This window comes from Micropterus salmoides, unplaced genomic scaffold (genome assembly GCF_014851395.1).
Source record: "Micropterus salmoides isolate LMB-PRFRI ecotype aquatic unplaced genomic scaffold, ASM1485139v1 Ms_hic_scaffold_22, whole genome shotgun sequence".
NCBI lineage: Eukaryota > Metazoa > Chordata > Actinopteri > Centrarchiformes > Centrarchidae > Micropterus > Micropterus salmoides.
In genome coordinates this window covers 6602376-6621234 of record NW_024041373.1, presented here as the reverse complement: position 1 = coordinate 6621234, position 18859 = coordinate 6602376, and the positions used below count along the sequence as shown (strand labels likewise).

At 41.8% G+C, this 18859-nt stretch overlaps 1 protein-coding gene across 1 annotated transcript in view; it reads left to right on the top strand.

Moving 5' to 3' along the window:
• The window catches only part of LOC119917530 (cilia- and flagella-associated protein 46), a 68584-nt gene extending 50160 nt beyond the window's left edge, over positions 1-18424 (top strand). Inside the window, exons 52-60 of the mRNA XM_038737895.1 lie at positions 5364-5443; positions 5833-5893; positions 5993-6025; positions 6406-6508; positions 6659-6771; positions 16893-16974; positions 17225-17361; positions 17530-17628; positions 17840-18424. Of these exons, the coding sequence (XP_038593823.1) occupies positions 5364-5443; positions 5833-5893; positions 5993-6025; positions 6406-6508; positions 6659-6771; positions 16893-16974; positions 17225-17361; positions 17530-17628; positions 17840-17952 (821 nt within the window). The 3' untranslated portion in view covers positions 17953-18424. The remainder of the gene's footprint in view (positions 1-5363; positions 5444-5832; positions 5894-5992; positions 6026-6405; positions 6509-6658; positions 6772-16892; positions 16975-17224; positions 17362-17529; positions 17629-17839) is intronic.
• The last annotated feature ends 435 nt before the right edge of the window (positions 18425-18859 follow it).

The window sequence follows — 18859 nt, the reverse complement described above, 5'->3', positions numbered from 1 at the left end:
GTAACATTAAAGAAACAAAAAGATAAGACCTATTTTAAATTATTTTTAAATGGTGCTCACCAGAGAGTCATAGATACTGTATTATTCAACAGCTTTCTTGATGGGAGAAATAAGATTATGTGGTAGAACTGCTTATGTATGAAACTGTTGAGTGGGATTTGAGGGAAAGTGGATGTTTGCCTCACATCATTCCCCATTATATTTTAGTAAATAAAGCCTTACACATGCAAAAGCATCTTGGCACCTGGATTTAGACTGCAGGCAGCCATCCATAGAAATGGAATTTTTTCAAAAGAGAAAGGTCATTTCACATCCTGCTGGCATGCAGAAGTTCATGCGGACATCCGTGAACACCACTGCCTGCTTTGCTAAGTGGATCTCCATTAACTGTGGCCATTTTGCTGTGCCTGCTATAGCAGTTTACACTCAGAACTGAAGGTTTGATTGTCCAGGGGTAACATATCTAGGTGGTGGCCAAGAGCAATTCAAAAAATCAAGCTTTAAGTTGAAATGGCAGCACTTGTTAAAGCTGTTAGCGTAAAGTAAAGTGTGTAGAATCACATTATTGGCTCTGCTAAAATTCTGGTGTTGGATACACATTTTGTTAGGTAGACACTATGGGAACGCCTCTGGGTGTGGCAGGGCTGAATCATGAATGAAACTACTCCAATCCTATTGGCGTTGCTAGAACGGTAGCGTGTGACGGCGTAACTGGAGGCGTATATAAGCACGCCGGCACACCAGACACATTAGCTCTTTGCTATGAAGCAAGGCACTCCAGGCGGGGTGAGGTGTGGCGGACTGATGCAGTTCGAGTTCCCTTGAAGGGGAACGAGACACTGTGTCGGTCGTGACGACACTATGTGACGACCGTATGTGTCCTGGAGGAACTCCAGTACCATAGTCACCAGGCAGGTAACTGGGTCCACCGCCCGTTCTCTACACCAGGTGGCAAACGTATTCTACTTCAGGCCGTACATCCTTCTCGTGGACGGAGCTCTGGAGCTGAGCAGCGTCTCGACTGTTCCCGCCATCAGGCCCACCTCAAGGAACTGGGCCCCCTCAGGGGCCAGACCCACAGTCTCCACAGGGCGGGGCAAGGGTGAAAGACCTGGCCCTCCGCCTGAGACAGCAGGTCCCTCATAGGAGGGTGGAGTCTCCATTCCCTGGGCCTCAGCCCCTGTCTCGACAGCAGGTCTGCTCCCTGATTCTGGGTCCCAGAGATATACATCGCTCTGAGAGACAGGAGTCTCTGCTGGGACCGCAGGAGGATCTGATGCGGCAGTTTGCATAACGGGCTTGGTGGCAAATAGGCCACCACTGCCGTATTGTCGGTCCTGACAAGGACTTGGCGACCGCGGAGAGCGGGCAGAAAACTCTTCAGAGCTCTGAATACCGCCAACATTTCCAGGCAATTTATGTGCCAAGAGAAATGATGCTCCTGCCAGGAGCATCTCGCAAAGCGGCCGTCCATGACCGCGCCCCACCACGTGAGTGAGGCGTCTGTCGAAATAATTGTCCGGCGACATGACGCTCCCAACACAGGACCCTGGGACAGGAACCAAGGTTTCCTCCATACTGACAGGGAACGAAGGCACCTGCTCATAACCCGTATCAGATGGAACGGATTTCCCCTGGATTTTAACCACCACTGCAGGGCTCTCATGTGCAGCAGGCCAGACAGGATTACGCTGGACGCTGCCACCATGAGACCCAACACCCTCTGAAAGTGTTTCACAGTGATGGTGCAACCTAGCTTCACTCTGGTCACTGTGGACAAAATGGACCTGACGCGTGCAGGAGACAGGTGGGCCCGCATCGTCGTTGAGTCCCACACCACCCCTAGGAACGTAGTCCGTTGGGCGGGCGTCAGCACGTTGAGCCTCATCGGGGCAAGAGCTGCATCCATGCACTTGGTGAACGTGCAAGGGGAGAGTGCTAGGCCGAATGGAAGAACCCGATACTGGTACGCTGCGCCCCCGAAGGCGAACCTCAGGAACTTCCTGTGAGAGGGACGGATGGAGATGTGGAAATATAATCTATCGTGACAAACCAATCCTCCAATCGAGCTGGAGCTTGGCCACTGCCCGTGTCACCACCTCCAAGAGCTCGTCATAGCTGGGCGCTGACTGATGATGTTGGTCCGGCTCCCGGAAGTCTTCCTCCTCCATAATGCTGAGCACATCGAGTTCCTCAGAACCGGACAGACGCAGCCTCTCCGGGCTCACACCTCAAGCGGGAGAAGCCGAGAAGCCGGCTCCCGAACGGGGAAGAGGGGAGTCGGAGCCAGCAGACGATGAATGGGAAAAAGCCTCGCCATTCCCGATGCCCTCGGAGATGTCGCACTGGGAGCCCCATGACCGAAGCCCCCTCGAGAGCTGCCTGGGCATGCGGCATCCCCAGACAAGACACACACAGTGTCCCCAGCCGTGATGTAGCGCGGGCATGGGAAAACACACTGCCTGAACTGCTCACCAGCCATCTCCTCTGCCAGACTTCCTTCCAGGTAAGAAATTTCCTCTTGTGGTTGTACTTCTTTCGTAGTCTCAAACATGCCAGAGTGCCTGCTGAATAGAAAATAGCTAATGTGTCTGGTATGCCGGCGTGCTTATATACGCCTCCAGTTACACCGTCACACGCTACCGTTCTAGCAACGCCAATAGGATTGGAGTAGTTTCATTCATGATTCAGTCCTGCCACGCCCAGAGGCGTTCCCATAGCAGTTCGAGTTCACTCGAAAGGGAACAAACCTTCACCAGAATTCACAGCGAAGTAAAAATCTGTTTAGTACTAACCGGGTGCATCATCAAGTGCAGCATCAACTGTTTTTAGCTGAAAGTACTATTGTGTCACACAAATTTGAATAGCCACATTGCTCAACATCTATTGTTAAGATGATATATTTGCTTTACAGCCACATTCTGTTAAGAATATCGTTCTTTCGGTGTAATTTCTGCCTGACTGTGTCATTATCATCCTCAAAAGTGTGATTGGAACACAGGGCAGGTAGCAATAAGTACAGTATGTCATTAGAGAGGACTTCTTAGCATCAACATGTAAACTCAATACATTTCACAACTATTTTAATTTACTTGGTCTAAAAATAAATCTGATTAGCCACTATAGTTGCAAAACTGTACTTAACTACATAGGTTAAGCCAGTATAACTATTCAGCAGCTAACTGCATTTTCTGCCCATTTTTCTCTCCACTGTTATTGTATATTGCAGTAATTGCTTACTGTAAGCTATGGAGGACAGTGTTTTGTTGGAGCAGGAAACAAAGAACATTTTGATGTGTGAAAATTGAATCTGATTAAAAATTATTTTAAAAGAATACGCTCAAGAAGTATTTTTCAAGTAAAGCCAGAAAAAAAAATTAAAAAGATGGGGCTCATTTTAATTAATATTATCCAATGCATTGTGTCCTTCTCCAGTCTCTCAGGAAGTCTACAATGAGTGTAAAATCCCAAGAAGAAAAAAATACAGTTGTTTTTTGGCAATGATGCTTTAATCCTTGGGGGTATTCTGCGCATTAATATTTTGAAAAGAAATGAAAAAGCAGTAGAAAAAGCACTGAATCTAATGCTGCAGACATCTTTACCTTTTTAAAGGTTGAGTCATTTGCATAACTTGAATGAATGTTCAAAGGTTACTGTTAAACTAGTGTATATGTGTCTGTCACTTGACACTTGCATATGCCACAGGCAACGACATGTATTTCCTAAAACATCTTTCAATGCCCGGATTAAATATATGGGTGATGACGACACTGGGAAAAGGTTTTTGTGTTTTTTTTTCTCGGCCACCATTAGCATAATTTTGACATCTACAGTTTACCATTGTGTCAAGAAGATATAGTGCCTGAAACCGCTTTTGAAAGGGCTATTTGTTATTCTGTGCAGTGATTTCATTAGGTATGCACAGGACAAATTAGCACAAACTGCCTTCAGGTGGGTCATGTTTGCCTTTGTATGAATGTCTGTTCTTACTATCTCACACAGAGTCTGAGTTATTGAGTGAAGTAACAAAAATTTCTACACAGACGTCATGAAAGATTTGCCATTTGCTGACCTGTAGGAAGTACAGTGATTCACAGTTTTACATCTTAGCAGTGATTTGTAGAAATAAGAAAAACTAGTAGTTTTAGTTATAGCATGAGCAGAGAGAGCCACTGTGAAGTGTGATGGCTTGTCTAGCTGTAGTGGCAAGAAAATACTGTCAGCTATAGAAACTCAAGCAGCCTGACAACAGACATTAAAGGTATTTAAGCAGTAAATTAATATCACTTGGTTAAGTCCCCTTGGTTAAGTCCCTTAATACCAGGGACTTAACCAAGTTGTAAAATAAATCAGTTACTATGACTTATTTAAAAACGAAGTAAAGTGTTTGGGGTGGTCCAGTACATTTCCCTTTGAACCAAAGTGTTGGAGTGATGGACCAACAGATGGACTCCTCTTCTGCAGTCCCGCCCATAGACTGTATATAAGAAGTGGACATAGTCATCGTGACGTCACCTGTTGGTTTGTGGACTGCCGTTTTTAAGCCTCGAGTTTAGCCGATATGGGGGGCCGCCATGTTGTGTTTTTTTCCAACCAGCGGCACCGGACGTGACCATATTTGAATGAGACGGTAGAGCTAACGGCCGTGTGTGGAGCTAGCTGGCTTGCTTAGCTAGTGCGTCTGTAATTCAGGTTAATTCATGACAGTTTTGTCTAGCTAACAAGTCTTTAAAACTAATGTACTCACCAGAGAAAGTGAACAGCCAACTACTAATAAGCTTTTTCAACGGCGCCCTGAAGTGTACTCTGCTTTATGGTCTATTTTCCTCTAAATGGGAGCAAAATTTACTAAATGAACATCATGTTTTTGAATCATGTATTGAAGAAGACTTGAAACTAGCGATTGAGACCATAAACTCATTAGGAAAGTGTTTACTGAGGTAATAAGTCAGGTGAGAAGCAGGTTCATTTTACCATTATTTCTAATGGAACTGGACTTATTTTTGCAACCAGAAGAGAACCAAAGAGGTTTAAGGGACTTCAGCGTTCGTATCAGTTCGCTGACCGGAAGCCTGGCTTAAAATACATTTTTAAAAATCACAAAGATGAATTCTTCAGTGTGTCTGCAAGTAGGTGTTGACCCAAACCCATTTATTTATTTTATAAGAAATGTGGGTTTGAATCAAATTAAACTGATATTAATTTCATGATAGATGCTGAGGAAACTTTTAGAACAGTTCTTCAGTCACCAAAAAATGTTGTTGACCTTGCAGATACTGAGATTTTTTTCCCCCAGTCCAAATGCCGTGTAATCTACCCCGCAGACAAGTATATGTATTAATTCAACTTTCTGTTTGTGGCAGTTGAAAGTGACAACAAAAAGGAGACCAAAGGTGGCAGGGGAACTAAGGGGAAGGGAGATCAAAGCCAAGCCATCAAAGTGGTGAGTTCAGTAAATTAATCTGGGCCTGCCAGACACAGACAGCAATATTACTTTTACCTGCTGTCAGCACTGGCAATTATTTAAGTTCCTCTCGCCTCCCTTTTAAGTGGGATTTTTCAATCAATTACATAATGTGTTTTCATAAAGATGCTATTTCTAGCTTCTGAGCATTTATCTTCTGTCATGCACCACTTCGGTGTTTTTCAACTGCTTCCTTTTTGCTTATATTTCTTTTGCTCTGTCCCCTCTGTCTTAAACTCCTCTCTCATATTCTCCTTTGCAACTGGTATTTGCTAATTTATATGTGCTACAGACAATATTTGCATGTGTTTATGAGTGTGACTGTCCTTTGTTTAAGTTGTAATAACTTAGTTTTTTTATTTACCCAGGTACCAGTGAATTGTGTGTTGCCTTCTAACACCTTCCCAGTGGACACACGTAACTTCAAATGTATCTTTTATATCTATTTCTGTTTGGCTGATTTATTTCTCTTCTTGGAATATAGTTGCACTCTTTTCATAGATCATTATTCTTAACATAGCTGCACAGATATTGTTGACCCTCATAATGAAGGCAACTTTGGTAAGTAAATGTAATTGATAAGTCAATTTATGGAGAAAAAACCTTATATTCTATGTTTATACAATTAATAAACTAGTACATTGGAGTTAGCTGTTAGACTGAAAATGTATGGCAGACAAAGTGCTTCTTAAGGATCAAGCTACTTTTATTTTAGGTTCTGTATGGGTAGTTTTTTCAAGTACAGGAGTATTTTTAAGACTCAAGAAGCCAAGACTGTTCTCTTTATGCAGCCGGGCATTGCCACAGCTTGCTCTGCATGTCCTCTTCTCAGCTCTTTTTGCTACTTTTGTGGCCTTGTATGAGTCACATTTCAGCTCCCAGTTAATGTCTTAGCAAGTACAACGTTTCAAAATATGTCTGTCTTTGTCAATGTGGCACAGAAGGGACCAGTCTGGGCATGAGGATTAAGGAGCTTTTGGAAACCCACAACCAGCATTTTACCCATCTGTGGGAGGGCTTCGTGGGCAGCAATAAAATGCCCAGGTTAGAACCTTTAAGCAGAGCAAAGCAATGCAATGCAGCATGTCTTTGTTTGGACTTTGCACTGAGCATACTGAGAACCAGCTGTATTTGTTACATTGCAACAGACATGATCGTTTCTACGCCGTTAACCCTTGTTCAATATGTATCAAGTCTGTCAGAGATGGAGCAGCTGCTGTGCAGGTGCAGTGCCTTCATTTACCTGGGGATGGAGCGCTTCATGGCAAACATTCCACCTGCCAAACTAGCAGCCCTCAATCTGTCTGGTACTGTACACCTATACACTGATTTTCCCTCTATGGTTTTTTAATAGGACTGTTGTGCCTGGCTTCTTCAGGAGCATTACAAAGAAGGATTAGTCCACACAGTAACCATTCAAGTAATTAAAGATTACGCAATATGAGCAAACTGTGGTGTGTGAAGTCAGCACTCCATGTCATCAATTGCTTTGAGCATCTGGTGTCCTAGTAATGTACCAGATTTTATAAAATCACACAGCATTGTGTTGTTTTCTAAAGCATTTTAAATAAATAAGGAAGAAAAATTGATGAATGATTGAAATTTGGAGCAACGCTGTTGGTGGATTATGTAAGCAGTAAATGGAGCCTAATCTCTTCAAACACATCAATCTTTCATTCCCTGAGTGGGTATATATATAGAAATAGCCCTGTTCTGTAATGAGAAATCCATGATGTTTTACTATCGGATCCCTGCAATAACATTTCCATGACTTCTCTAGGTGCCTGGAAAAATTATTTAACTGAGAAAGTCTAATGAGGATCACTGAGTAATACTGTATTCATTTTGGTCATTCAATCCTACCAAATTATGGCAGTGGTTTTCAAAGTGGGGTCCAGAGACCCCCAGGAGTCCTTGAATAGGGTTCCAGGGGGTCCCCAGCAAATCAGGGAATTATTATTTTTCACTATAACTTAATTAGTAACACAATGATAGAATGTATGACTATTTTGGTCATGGTTTTCATACACTTTACTAAAAATCTTCAAAATCAGATGGGCGATCCTGGGACAAAAGCTTATCAAATGGGTTTGCATGGTCGGTCTAATTTATGCCAGTTACGGGGTCCTTGTTGTGAAAAAGTTTGAGAAGATATATGTCATAGTCAAAAGATAATGCATCTGGGGACATAAGTATTTTGAGACAGATTTTTGCTGCTTCATTTCAACCTAAAGCCGTCTCAGTTGATAAATAAAATAATAAAAAATATATAGTTTCAGTCTAGTCTCTTTGATAAACTTAAACTCCAACTTAAACTAAACCTTTGATTTTTGGCCAAATCCTTTGCTGGTTTGAATAGATTTCTGCGCACTAATTTAGTCCTCATGAAGTCTGTTGAGATTAGGGGCCAATCTGCTGGGTCATTTGTTGGAGCAGCAATTGTTCCATTAGTGTCTGAGCTGCTTGTATCTGATGCTAGCTGTACATCTCTGGCTGTGCTCCTACTGGCTGAGGCTGCCGGTACTTCACCTTTACCCTATGACTTGGCTGAATATGTGATGCTTAGTATTTACTGAGATGTGCATCCATATTGCCCAGTGTGCCCGCTAATCAGCATATTAATATTTATTGTTAATCCATTGCTTTCCATCTTGCATTAGTCCAGAGTTGTAATTAAACCTTGATTGAGAGACAGATAATCACTGTCTTGTTTTAAAATAATGTGTGCCTATGAGGAGTGCCCTCAAATCCATTTCTGGACTGGTCCTACAGATGTTTCTTGCTAGAATGCACAAGTTTAATTTTGTGCATGCACATATAAACGAATTTCCACGTGCAACGCGGTTATCTTTTCCAAGCTACAGTTTACAAATTCCATGGCCAGTCAGCGTTTATCAAACGTAATACATTGTTGTATTTCACTCGTAACATTCAGTCACAGTCTGCAACCAAAACACAGACAAAAGATGTACTGCCCAGCTGGGTTAGCAGAACAGACAGACTAGCAAGAGTCTCTGAAAATGCACATTAACCTAACAGTAGAGAACACAAGTTTACCTGACTGCTGTTCCCGCTGTTCACTCTCATTGAGTTTTTCTCTCTTCTCGTGCCCACAAGGATGGTTTCCTCTTCATCCTCTCATCAAAGTTAAAAAGGAAACATTAACACTCACTTTCACCTTTGACATGAGAGTGAGACAGGGCCCTCCAGCTCTGCGCGAGAGGGACTTGATTACTATCACTGCTAATGCCAACATTATCAGTTTTACATTTGTTTTGCTCCACTCAAGGTATGGCGTTTATTTAAGTTGTGAGCGTGTTAAACATGCTCATGAACAAATTATGTTACTCCACAGGCCCAAACTTTAACCTTCCCGCGCGTATGATAAAGTACTCACACACAAATTCAACAACCGAGAGTTGTACAGGTAGCTGCGAGTGAGCGCCTGGCATACTCTCAAAGGATAACTCTTGCACAGTGGAATCCTGCTCGCGCGCAGTGGGCTTCTGCTCGCGGAGTGGTGTTTAGGTCACGCAGTGGATTTCTGCTCACTCAGCTGATTTCTGCTTGCTGGAGTCTACATGACTTTAGACAATTTGGGGGCGGAAAACAAGGAGGACACTGACCGTCTTATGATTGGTCACTTTCAACATGATCACAACCAGAGCTGTTAAATAAGATTCTCGCCGCCACGCGATCACGTGCTCCATGCAGCTCTCAGTAGTTCCAACCAATCCGCGCTGTCAACCACTGAATGGTTTCAGGTGGGACAGACACCAGCAGCGACTATATTTGCAGCAGTTTTCGGATAAATATTAAGGCATAATGTGACACTTCCCTGTCTTTTTTTTGTAATTTACGATTACAGTCCGATGTTCTTTGGTCAAATCTCCTTTTGCACGCTGCCGTCGTGTAATTAACAGTCAAACCCCGGCACAGTTCTCTGCTGCTTTCAAAGACTCTGTGCTCTATAACTTGGATGGAGGTGATGCTACTGGTGCTGATGAACTTGTCACTGTTTTTAATTCAAACATCTTGGACTCTGTAGCTCCTTTGAGGATGAAACGCACTAAAGCGCTTTCAGAGCCCTGGTTAAATGACACCACCCGAGCGATCAGACGTGCATGTCGGCAAGCTGAGAGAAGGTGGAAGAAAGATAAACTCAGAGTGTCATATGAAATCCTACAGCAATATCTCTCTGACTATCAGAGAGCTGTAAAATCTGCAAAATCTGATTTTATTTCTAAGCTGGTTGCCAACAACTGTAACAGGCCACAGGTTCATTTTAACATGTTATTAACACCATTACAAATCCCCGAAACTCTGCTCCTATTACACCTACACTGGACCTCTGTGATTCTTTCCTAAAATTCTTTGTTGAGAAGATTTTTGCTGTTCGATCTTCTGTAACCACATCCTCTGACCATGATCCCTCTGCTCCTCCTATGTGCCTTGCGGTCCTAGATCAGTTTGAGCCCATCTCCTCCCTATCTGAGGTGGTCCATCATCTGCGACCCACAAATTGTCCCTCAGACAGCATTCCCTCTCGTTTGATTAGAGAAGCCTTTGATACCGTTGGACCATGTATTTTGTCATTGATAAATACTTGTCTTGTCTCTGGTCATGTTCCGTCCACCTTTAAACACGCTGTTGTACAGCCCCTGCTAAAAAAGGAAAATCTCGACCCCTCTGTTCTCTCTAACTTCAGGCCCATCTCTAAACTGTCTTTCTTATGTAAAGTCCTGGAGAAAGTAGTTTTTACCCAGCTGCAAACATTTTTTATTAATAATAAGTTCCAGTCTGGCTTTTAAACCCTGTCACAGCACTGAAACGGCACTTTTAAGAGTTTTTAATGACTTGATTTTAACTGTTGACTCAGGAGTCTCTGCCGTCCTAGTGCTCTTAGACCTCACTGCTGCCTTTGACACTGTTGACCACTCAATCCTCTTTTCACGGTTGGAAAATTGTGTGGGAATCGAAGGTACTGCACTTAGGTGGTTTCAATCCTATCTAACAGATAGGAGCTTCTCTGTCCACCTCAGTGATTATTCCTCTGAGACAGCCCCATTAACCTGCGGTGTCCCTCAAGGTTCTGTCTTAGGCCCCATCTTATTTTCTTTGTATATGCTGCCCCTGGCCTCCATTTTTGAGAGGTATGAGGTCTCTTTCCACTGTTTTGCAGATGATATTCAAATTTATTTGCCCCTGAATGTAAAAGCAAAGGGCTCACTGTGTCATGATGGGTGGTGTGGAGGCAGGTTGTGGAACCCAAATGCAGGACTCGAAGCTGGCAGGTACAGTTCAGTGATTTATTTAAACAACTAAAGGCGAGCACACTTACAGGTTGAGTGACTGATACAGAGTCCAAAACAAAGGTTGTCCAAACCGAAATCCAAATGGTGCAGGGAAACAGGGAAACAGGGAGACACGACGACAGGGCAGACGACAGGGCAGACGACAGGGCAGACGACAGGGCAGACGACAGGGCAGACGACAGGGCAGACGACAGGGCAGACGACAGGGCAGACGACAGGGCAGACGACAAGCGATCACACAGCAACTCAGGGAGACAGCATACAATGACCCGACAAAGACAAGACAGAAACACCAGGTATATATACACAGGGATAACGAGCAGGGCGGGAGCAACACAGGTGACAGAGATCAGGGTTAACGAGGCACAGGCAGGGAGAGAGAGAGCAGGGAAAACAGAGATAGACATGCAGAGGGATCACTGGGGTAACAGACAAGACAAAGGTTACTGAACACTAGACAAGCAGACATGGGGCAGAGAGAACCAACAAGAAGACACACACACACACACACACACACACACACACACACACACACACACACACACACACACACACACACACACACACACACACACACACACGTTACCAAGAACCAGAACCTGAACAAGAACACAGAGTACAGAAGAGACTAAACCAAAATAGTACACACTAGAACCTAGAGCAAAGACCAGAACTAAGGACATGGAACAAAAACCCAGACTTCAAAAATAACAGATAATAAAGCCGACTAAACACAAAAGGTACAAAACAAGACATGGCAGACAGGATCGTGACACACTGCAGCCCCTGCTTGACTGTATGAAGGACATCAAAACGTGGATGAACCTAAACTTCCTCAACCTAAACGGAGACAAGACAGAGATCATAGTGTTTGGACACCCTGAACTGCTTGATGTAGATTCTCTCGGCCCTTTAACTTCAAACAGCCGCTCAACTGTGAGGAGTCTTGGTGTTGTATTGGATAGTGCATTTAAATTTGATAAACAGATATCCGCCACTGTTAGATCCTGCTTTTTCCAGTTGAGAACTATAGCCAAGGTAAAGACCTATCTCCCTCCTAAAGATTTGGAGAGGGTGATAAATGCCTTCATAACTTCCTGCCTTGAATATTGCAACTCCTTATATGTGGGCTTAGACAAGTCATCGATTCAGCGCCTGCAGTTAGTCCAAAATGCTGCTGCCCGCTTCCTGACAGGAAAGAAGAAGAGGGACCACATCACACCTGTGTTGCGCTCCCTCTACTGGCTTCCTGTTCATTACAGGATTGATTTTAAAATCTTACTTTTAACTTTTAAATGCCTTAATGGATTGTGGATTGGCTCCATTGTACTTAATGGAGCTTCTTCCTCCTCCTGGATGTACCCAGAAGCAGACTGAAAACCAGAGGCAATCAAGCCTTTAGTGTAGCTGCCTCTAACCTGTGGAACAACCTGCCAGTCCATATCAGAACCGCCCCAACTCTCGAACGTTTTAAATCATTGTTAAAAACATCTCTTTTCTTTGGCATTTCCTTCGAGTTAAGTCTGTTATTATTCCTGGCAATTTTAATATCACTATATATCATATACTGTATATTATAATGTTTTATTGCTGTACTTTTACTGTGTAAGTAGTGTCTTGTTGTTGTTTTTAACCTGTGAAGTACCTTGGTCAACCTTGGTTGTTTTAAGTGTGCTATATAAATAAAATTGATATTGATATTGAAAGCCAATGTTTCCCAAATAATTTCATGAGGTTGAGATTACAGGAGTGAGAGTACACATTTAGGTCTAGTTGTATCTGGACATTGGCATGATTTCGGTTATTTGGTTCTGTGCCCCAGTAAAGAATATGATATTAGCATTTGAATCTACAACATTTGTGCACACTTTTGAAATTATAAAGTATTCTTTTGTTGGTCATCCCTGTTGAGATTTGTTGTAGTTTCAATGGCAGGCTAGCCCGGTGGTTTGGGTGACCCATACAGTCTATGGGGTGACCACACTCAACCACACATCCCAGAGGAGCAACAGGGAAAATCTTGACTTGTGTCTGCAGTGGTCACTTTATTAGGTACACCTATACAATCTAATGTAATAAATACATCAGCTCAGACATGAATTCTGCTTTTGATGCCTGTACTGTTCAGGATTTATTTACACAGACATACATAGAAATGTTAATTCACTTACATATTTTATCACTGAGGTCATAATTGATATCCAGGATTCCACTGTGCAAGCAGAGTTATCCATTGAGAGCATGCCAGGCGCTCGCTCGCAGCTACCTGTACAACTCTCGGGTTGTTGAATTTGTGCGCGAGTACTTTATCGTGCACGGGGAGGTTCATTTTTGCACGTTTGGAGTAACATCATTTTTTTTGACACGCTCACAACTTATGACCAAAAATAAACACCATACTCAAGTGCGCTGCATGCTAATAACGATGTAACAATGACTTGCAGAACGTAATGGAGTAAAAAGTCGCTATTTGGCTTAAAAATGTAGCAAAGTGAAAGTAAAGAGTTGCAACAACTAAAAATACTCCAGTAAAGGACAAATCTGGAACAAAAACTACTTAATTACATTAACAAAGTACTTTTACTTGTTACTTTCCACCACTACATAGTATAGACCAAGCATGGCTGCTCACTCTGCGATATAGCTCCTCAAAGACAAGGAGGACGTGTAAGCTAATTTATATTCATGGACATACTTTATCGCCATTAAAGAAAAAAGTCAAGTATTTGGAATATGTAATAAAGCAAATGTTGAACATCCTGTAAACAATTAGATTCTGCTGGCAAAATATTATTAAATCAAATTTACATTTTTTATATCTCCTGTTTTTGAAGCACTTTAAAATGTAAGTTATTTGCTTTTATCAGTATTTGTGGTAGTCATGTTCTTAGTTATATTGTAATAAACTAATGTCATGTTCTATTCAACAAAGTAAGAAAAAAATAACTTACAAAAAAATGTATCCAATCTCAAAATGAAAAGACTCGCACATACAGTGGCTGCCTAGTCTCAACTGACTGGGAGGTGCACGACCTATGCACTGGACACTAGAAGCGCAATGACATCACCTTAATTACATCAAGTGTACATTGACCATACATGGTCCAGCCATGACATAGTCTTGTTTTTCTTGGACTATTTTAAAAATAACTCCTGGTTGTTGTAATTTATTTACTTGTTAGGGGACTAGGAGACTCAAAACATCTCCACCTTCTCAATTATTAGAGGAGGCCTTTTTCCTCCCTCAGTACTCGTTAAATAAATAAAAACCTGCCCCAAGTCGCCTTTCAACTCTTTACACCTTTAAAGATATTTCACAAAACAAGTATGGCTTCATCTTTATGGCTTTTTTCCTCTCTTTCACTAGCAAACAAAGTCTGAGGGTAGGTTGATCCAGTGTGATTGACAGAGTGTCAGGTTTGGCCTCACACATCGCCCCAGGCCAGCCATATGTGCCATCCGCTAGCCTGCCGTACTGCTGCTAACTATAGTATGACTGACACCATGGTCTGAATTCCAGCTGTTACTTCACAAAACACTGCACCATTCCTACTTAATTGGCCATCAGGATATGACTGGGCGATGGCAGATCTGTGTTTCTCAGAAAAAGGTGTCATTCAGTACATGCAGCACCATCTGCACATTTATCTTATCTGGTAATTGTGTTTATCACTCGTCTTTAAGTCGACCCCTTTGTGTGATCAGCGTGTGTACGTCGCGGAACCTCTTGCTTTTCATTGCGGAACCATAGACGTATGAGCTACAACAGATCAGTGAGATAGCCGTCACGAACAGGTAGAGTTCGGCAATGTGTCCGGGTTGTAGACGCCGCTGTGATGATGACTGGAGTGGACTGCTGTTCTGGCCCCAGGCAGCTGCATAGCAAAGGGGAGGGTGAGAGCAGGGTTTTGCTTCAGTCACAGACATGATTGCCACTGTATAGGAAGTCAGCCAGAATAGCTGCAAGGCACTGTCTATCCTTGAAGATGTTAGACGACTTCGTTGACACACCTGGTGTCAGACTCAAGCACCAGTTTTCTCACAAGGTCAATGTGCTTTTACAGTAAAAGCTTGTGAATTAAGAAATAGATGGACTGTATTGAAGCAATAATGTTTCTGTGCTGGAGAGTCCTGCTAAAAGCCTCTTTGTCCCTGTGGCATGCCTGCCACAATATTCTAAAGTGTTTTTTATCTGATTGTTTCTTCTCCTTGTGTAAAGTACACTAAGCTGCCACTGCTAAAATGTTATGTAAGTGATATATTTTGTACAGAGAAAGTGTAGCTCCCATTTCTTCTGCCTAAAAGTGATTCCAGGAAATAATTGAAAATGAAATAAACCAGAAGTAGCAGAAAATTCTAAAGGCTCCCACCAAGCAGAGCTTGAGGGGATCATGCGTTTGGTTGTGTGTGTGTGTGTGTGTGTGTTATGCATCTGTCTGCAGCTAATCACGCTTACTACTGGACCCATCAGCCTGATATATTTTGTGCACATTTCTGACCTCTTAAGGGTGGGATGATGAACAATTCTTTTATTGACTGAACGCAAAGCTTAGACCAACTTCACCATTTTACAATATGCATTACGACATAGCAAAAAGCATTTCCAGCTAGGCTAAAAACAAGGCTTACCTACCAATCTTTCATTGATCGTGGAAATTAACTTTTTACCTCACCTTGTTATATTCTGACAATAAACCTACCTACCTATGAAAAAATCCAACAGCCAAGCATATTTTTTACCAGCCAAAATAATAAATTACCTTTTGTATAACATATGTGACACAAAAGAAGACTATCTTACTTAAAGTAAGGAAACAAATGTACATAAATTTGTTTCTATACTTTTAATTGAGATAATAAGGTATTATATCAAAAACAAACTTAAGAAGAGGCAAGAGTGAAATTTGAAGCAAAATCATATTATTGTTATTAAATCTACTTAAGACATGACAGTAAATTGTTTTCTATGATTATTAATCATTCAACTTAAACCTCATCAGACTGCTCACTTACTACAATCACCCTCTTCTGGCCTGCTGCCTATGTGAATCGTACTCCTTATCTCTGGAGAGGACAGGACCGTTAGAAGATCTGATTGTGGATCAGACAGTAGACTGGACCCCCAACTTTATTTATTTATTTTCTGCTTCAGCCTCCTCTTTGTTTTCTCGTTTGGTGGTTTGGTGGTAAAGTTAAATGTCGCCACATTAAGCTGGTGGCTAGTCAGTTAAAAGCTAAAAAAAAAGGCAGCTTTATTTCACGGGGATACTGCGCCATTGTAACAGTCTTTTTGCACGCCACTGGTTCCGGTAAAGCCAGACCGCTATGTGAAAGCATAAGGCTGCAAACTTTTGTTCTGTATTAATCTAATCAGACATATGCAGATATGAAACAACCCCTAATTCGTGTGTTACATGATTTTAGATCCCTTGGTACATCTGGGACCAATTTCAGTGCAACACACAATAAACAAGAATGCCACACAGCTGCCAATTACTCTCAAATAGATATTATATGGCGATATCATGCCACATCATTTACCAGCTAATGTGGCGGGAAGCCTTTCAACATTTAGCTGCCAATCAGAAAATCCGCCCGCCAAATGCGGGTGCTAATTTCCATCCCTGGTCTGGAACATAACAATTTGTCTATATTTTAAGCTAAATGTCTATCTAATACTTGTTGCTACTGTTACTTAAAATAATATAATTTTGTTAGCATAGCAACAGCTACAACTCAAATGAATCCTGGAAATGAATCTCCTAGGAAATGATGAAAAAATACAAGATCACATAACACATTTTTACTTTAAAAAAAATACTGTGGAACTCAAGCTTGAAGCCGGAAGTAGTGCAGGAGTTTGGCTCTATGCTGTTGCAAATGCAAATGCAAAAATAATCATCACAAGGTCAAAGAGGCATAGGTGCAAGCAGTATGTATTTCTGCATTAAGAAAGGGGCAGCCAGAGATGACAGGCTACTGAGGTACTCTGAGCATGTATTTTCTTGAGGAGATTTATTTATCTATTTTATACAGCTGTTAGTGAATAGTTGTCTGCTTCTAGAAGAGCTTTATTTATTCTGTTGCCAGATAATGATGTTTGTTCTCCTCAGAGTGTCGCATGGCTCTGCTCTTTGACCTAGTTCACAACAATGCCAGTCTTCTCCGCCAATCAAACCTTGACATGCACAAGAGGTAACGAAATAGCTGTTTTGATTGAAGCTTTAACTCTGCCACTGCCTTTTTCTTTTAAACAATTGGCACTTTCCTTTGTTCCCAAATATATCCGCCTTCCTAATGTGTTTTACTAGATTCACTTACGATAGTGAAAATTCATGTTTTTTGCGTTTGGCAGTATTTCAACTTTTTAGTTGGTGACAGATTATAGAAACAGGGTTACTGCCCCTTCTGTCTCTCATAATCTCACTAATTCTCTCCTCTCCAGTGCAGGACAGTTTGCCCTTGAGAAACCACTGGAGACTGCTCTGCTGTTGAGCATGGCTGGTGTCGGCTGTATAGCCCTCAACCAGTGGCCCAGCACCCTTCAACGGAACACACACAATATGGTCAATGTTCTGGAAAGTAGGTTTTCTATACATTAGTAACAATAATAATAATAATTTTTTTTTTCCATTACATACTTTCAACTGAATACATTTTAATTTATCCTCTTTAAACATTTGCTTTATTCCTGTGAGCATTATTAGCATCTACACTAATACAATCTGTGTGTGTCACCATGTGTTGCAGATCTACTGAGGGTCAGACAGACCTCTGGCCAGGCCATCCATGCCCTGAGGAAAGGAGATGGTTCAGAGATACCTCATCACAAGGTTACAGGATCATATGGTACTGCAGATCCTACTCGCTACCTCATTTAGCCTCGCATTTGCATTTCTATTTACACATAAAATAAATACATTCAAGTCCAGGCTTCGGTTTCTTTGCAAGAAGAAAAAATAAACGCCATGCAGAATTATTCAAATTATGAATCCAACACAGCTTGATTTCAAAATAACCATCAGATATAAATATTGCTTTCTCTGGTTTTCCTCTGCAGATCAATTGCTCCTCACTGACACAAAGAGAGACGATGTTCACCATAAAACGACTCTCACACCCTCAGCCTTCAACTGCATTCTTTATGGGCTCCCTAACTTAATCGTCACATAATATGCTGTATATCCTCAATATTTCTCACTTATATTTCAAGATGATTACAGGCATACATGTCAGCCGACATTTATTACTGTGTGCATACAACTAAAGCTACTGTAATATGAGAGGGATAAACATCTCATTAAAGATGAAAGGTATCCTACTGATCAGATGTTTTTAAAATTGCTTTTACCGTACTGATAATATGACACAATATGCCACATGCCTTACTCTGCTAAGGAGCTCTCAATGCTCTCGCAGAGAGTAGCTTACAGACACATATTGTATTATTAAAATAGAAATGTTACTGATAACATTGTGCTGATGAGTTGCACCTTTAGGATCTCTGCCTTGGAAATAACACTCAATATATTGTGAGATTACCAAACCAGCCAGCCAACCAAGAAACAGTTTTGGCACCTAACCCTGTGTAAAACTATAACTTTACGCTTTGCTTGTTGAATTAATTAAAGATATAACAAGTTAATTGATTGTGTCACCTTCAGTTTTATTTGTATTTATTAGGCCCGTCTTAGACACCCTGTCTGATACATATAACTATTTATGTCAAATCCAAATGTTGGCCAATGTCCCAAATCAGACATTGATGATGAGATTACACAGCTTCTCCTATGCAGACATGCAGTGACTACAGTGCTGCCATTGTGCTCATAAATGCAGAGGACTGTGTCATGGTCCTGGGTTAGGGTTAGGGTTCCTGGGGTGTTGGTGTTCATGTTTTAAGTGTTTCCTGTTTTATTTTGTAGTTCTGTCTCTGGTTTCATCTTGTTTTGCTTCCTGTCTGTGTGCTCACTGATTGTCTACTGTGTCTCATTACACCCACCACTGTATTTTGTTGGTCTGTTCCTCTTACTCAGTGCCAGTTCATTGTTTCTACCTATTTCTCCTGTAACACAGGAGG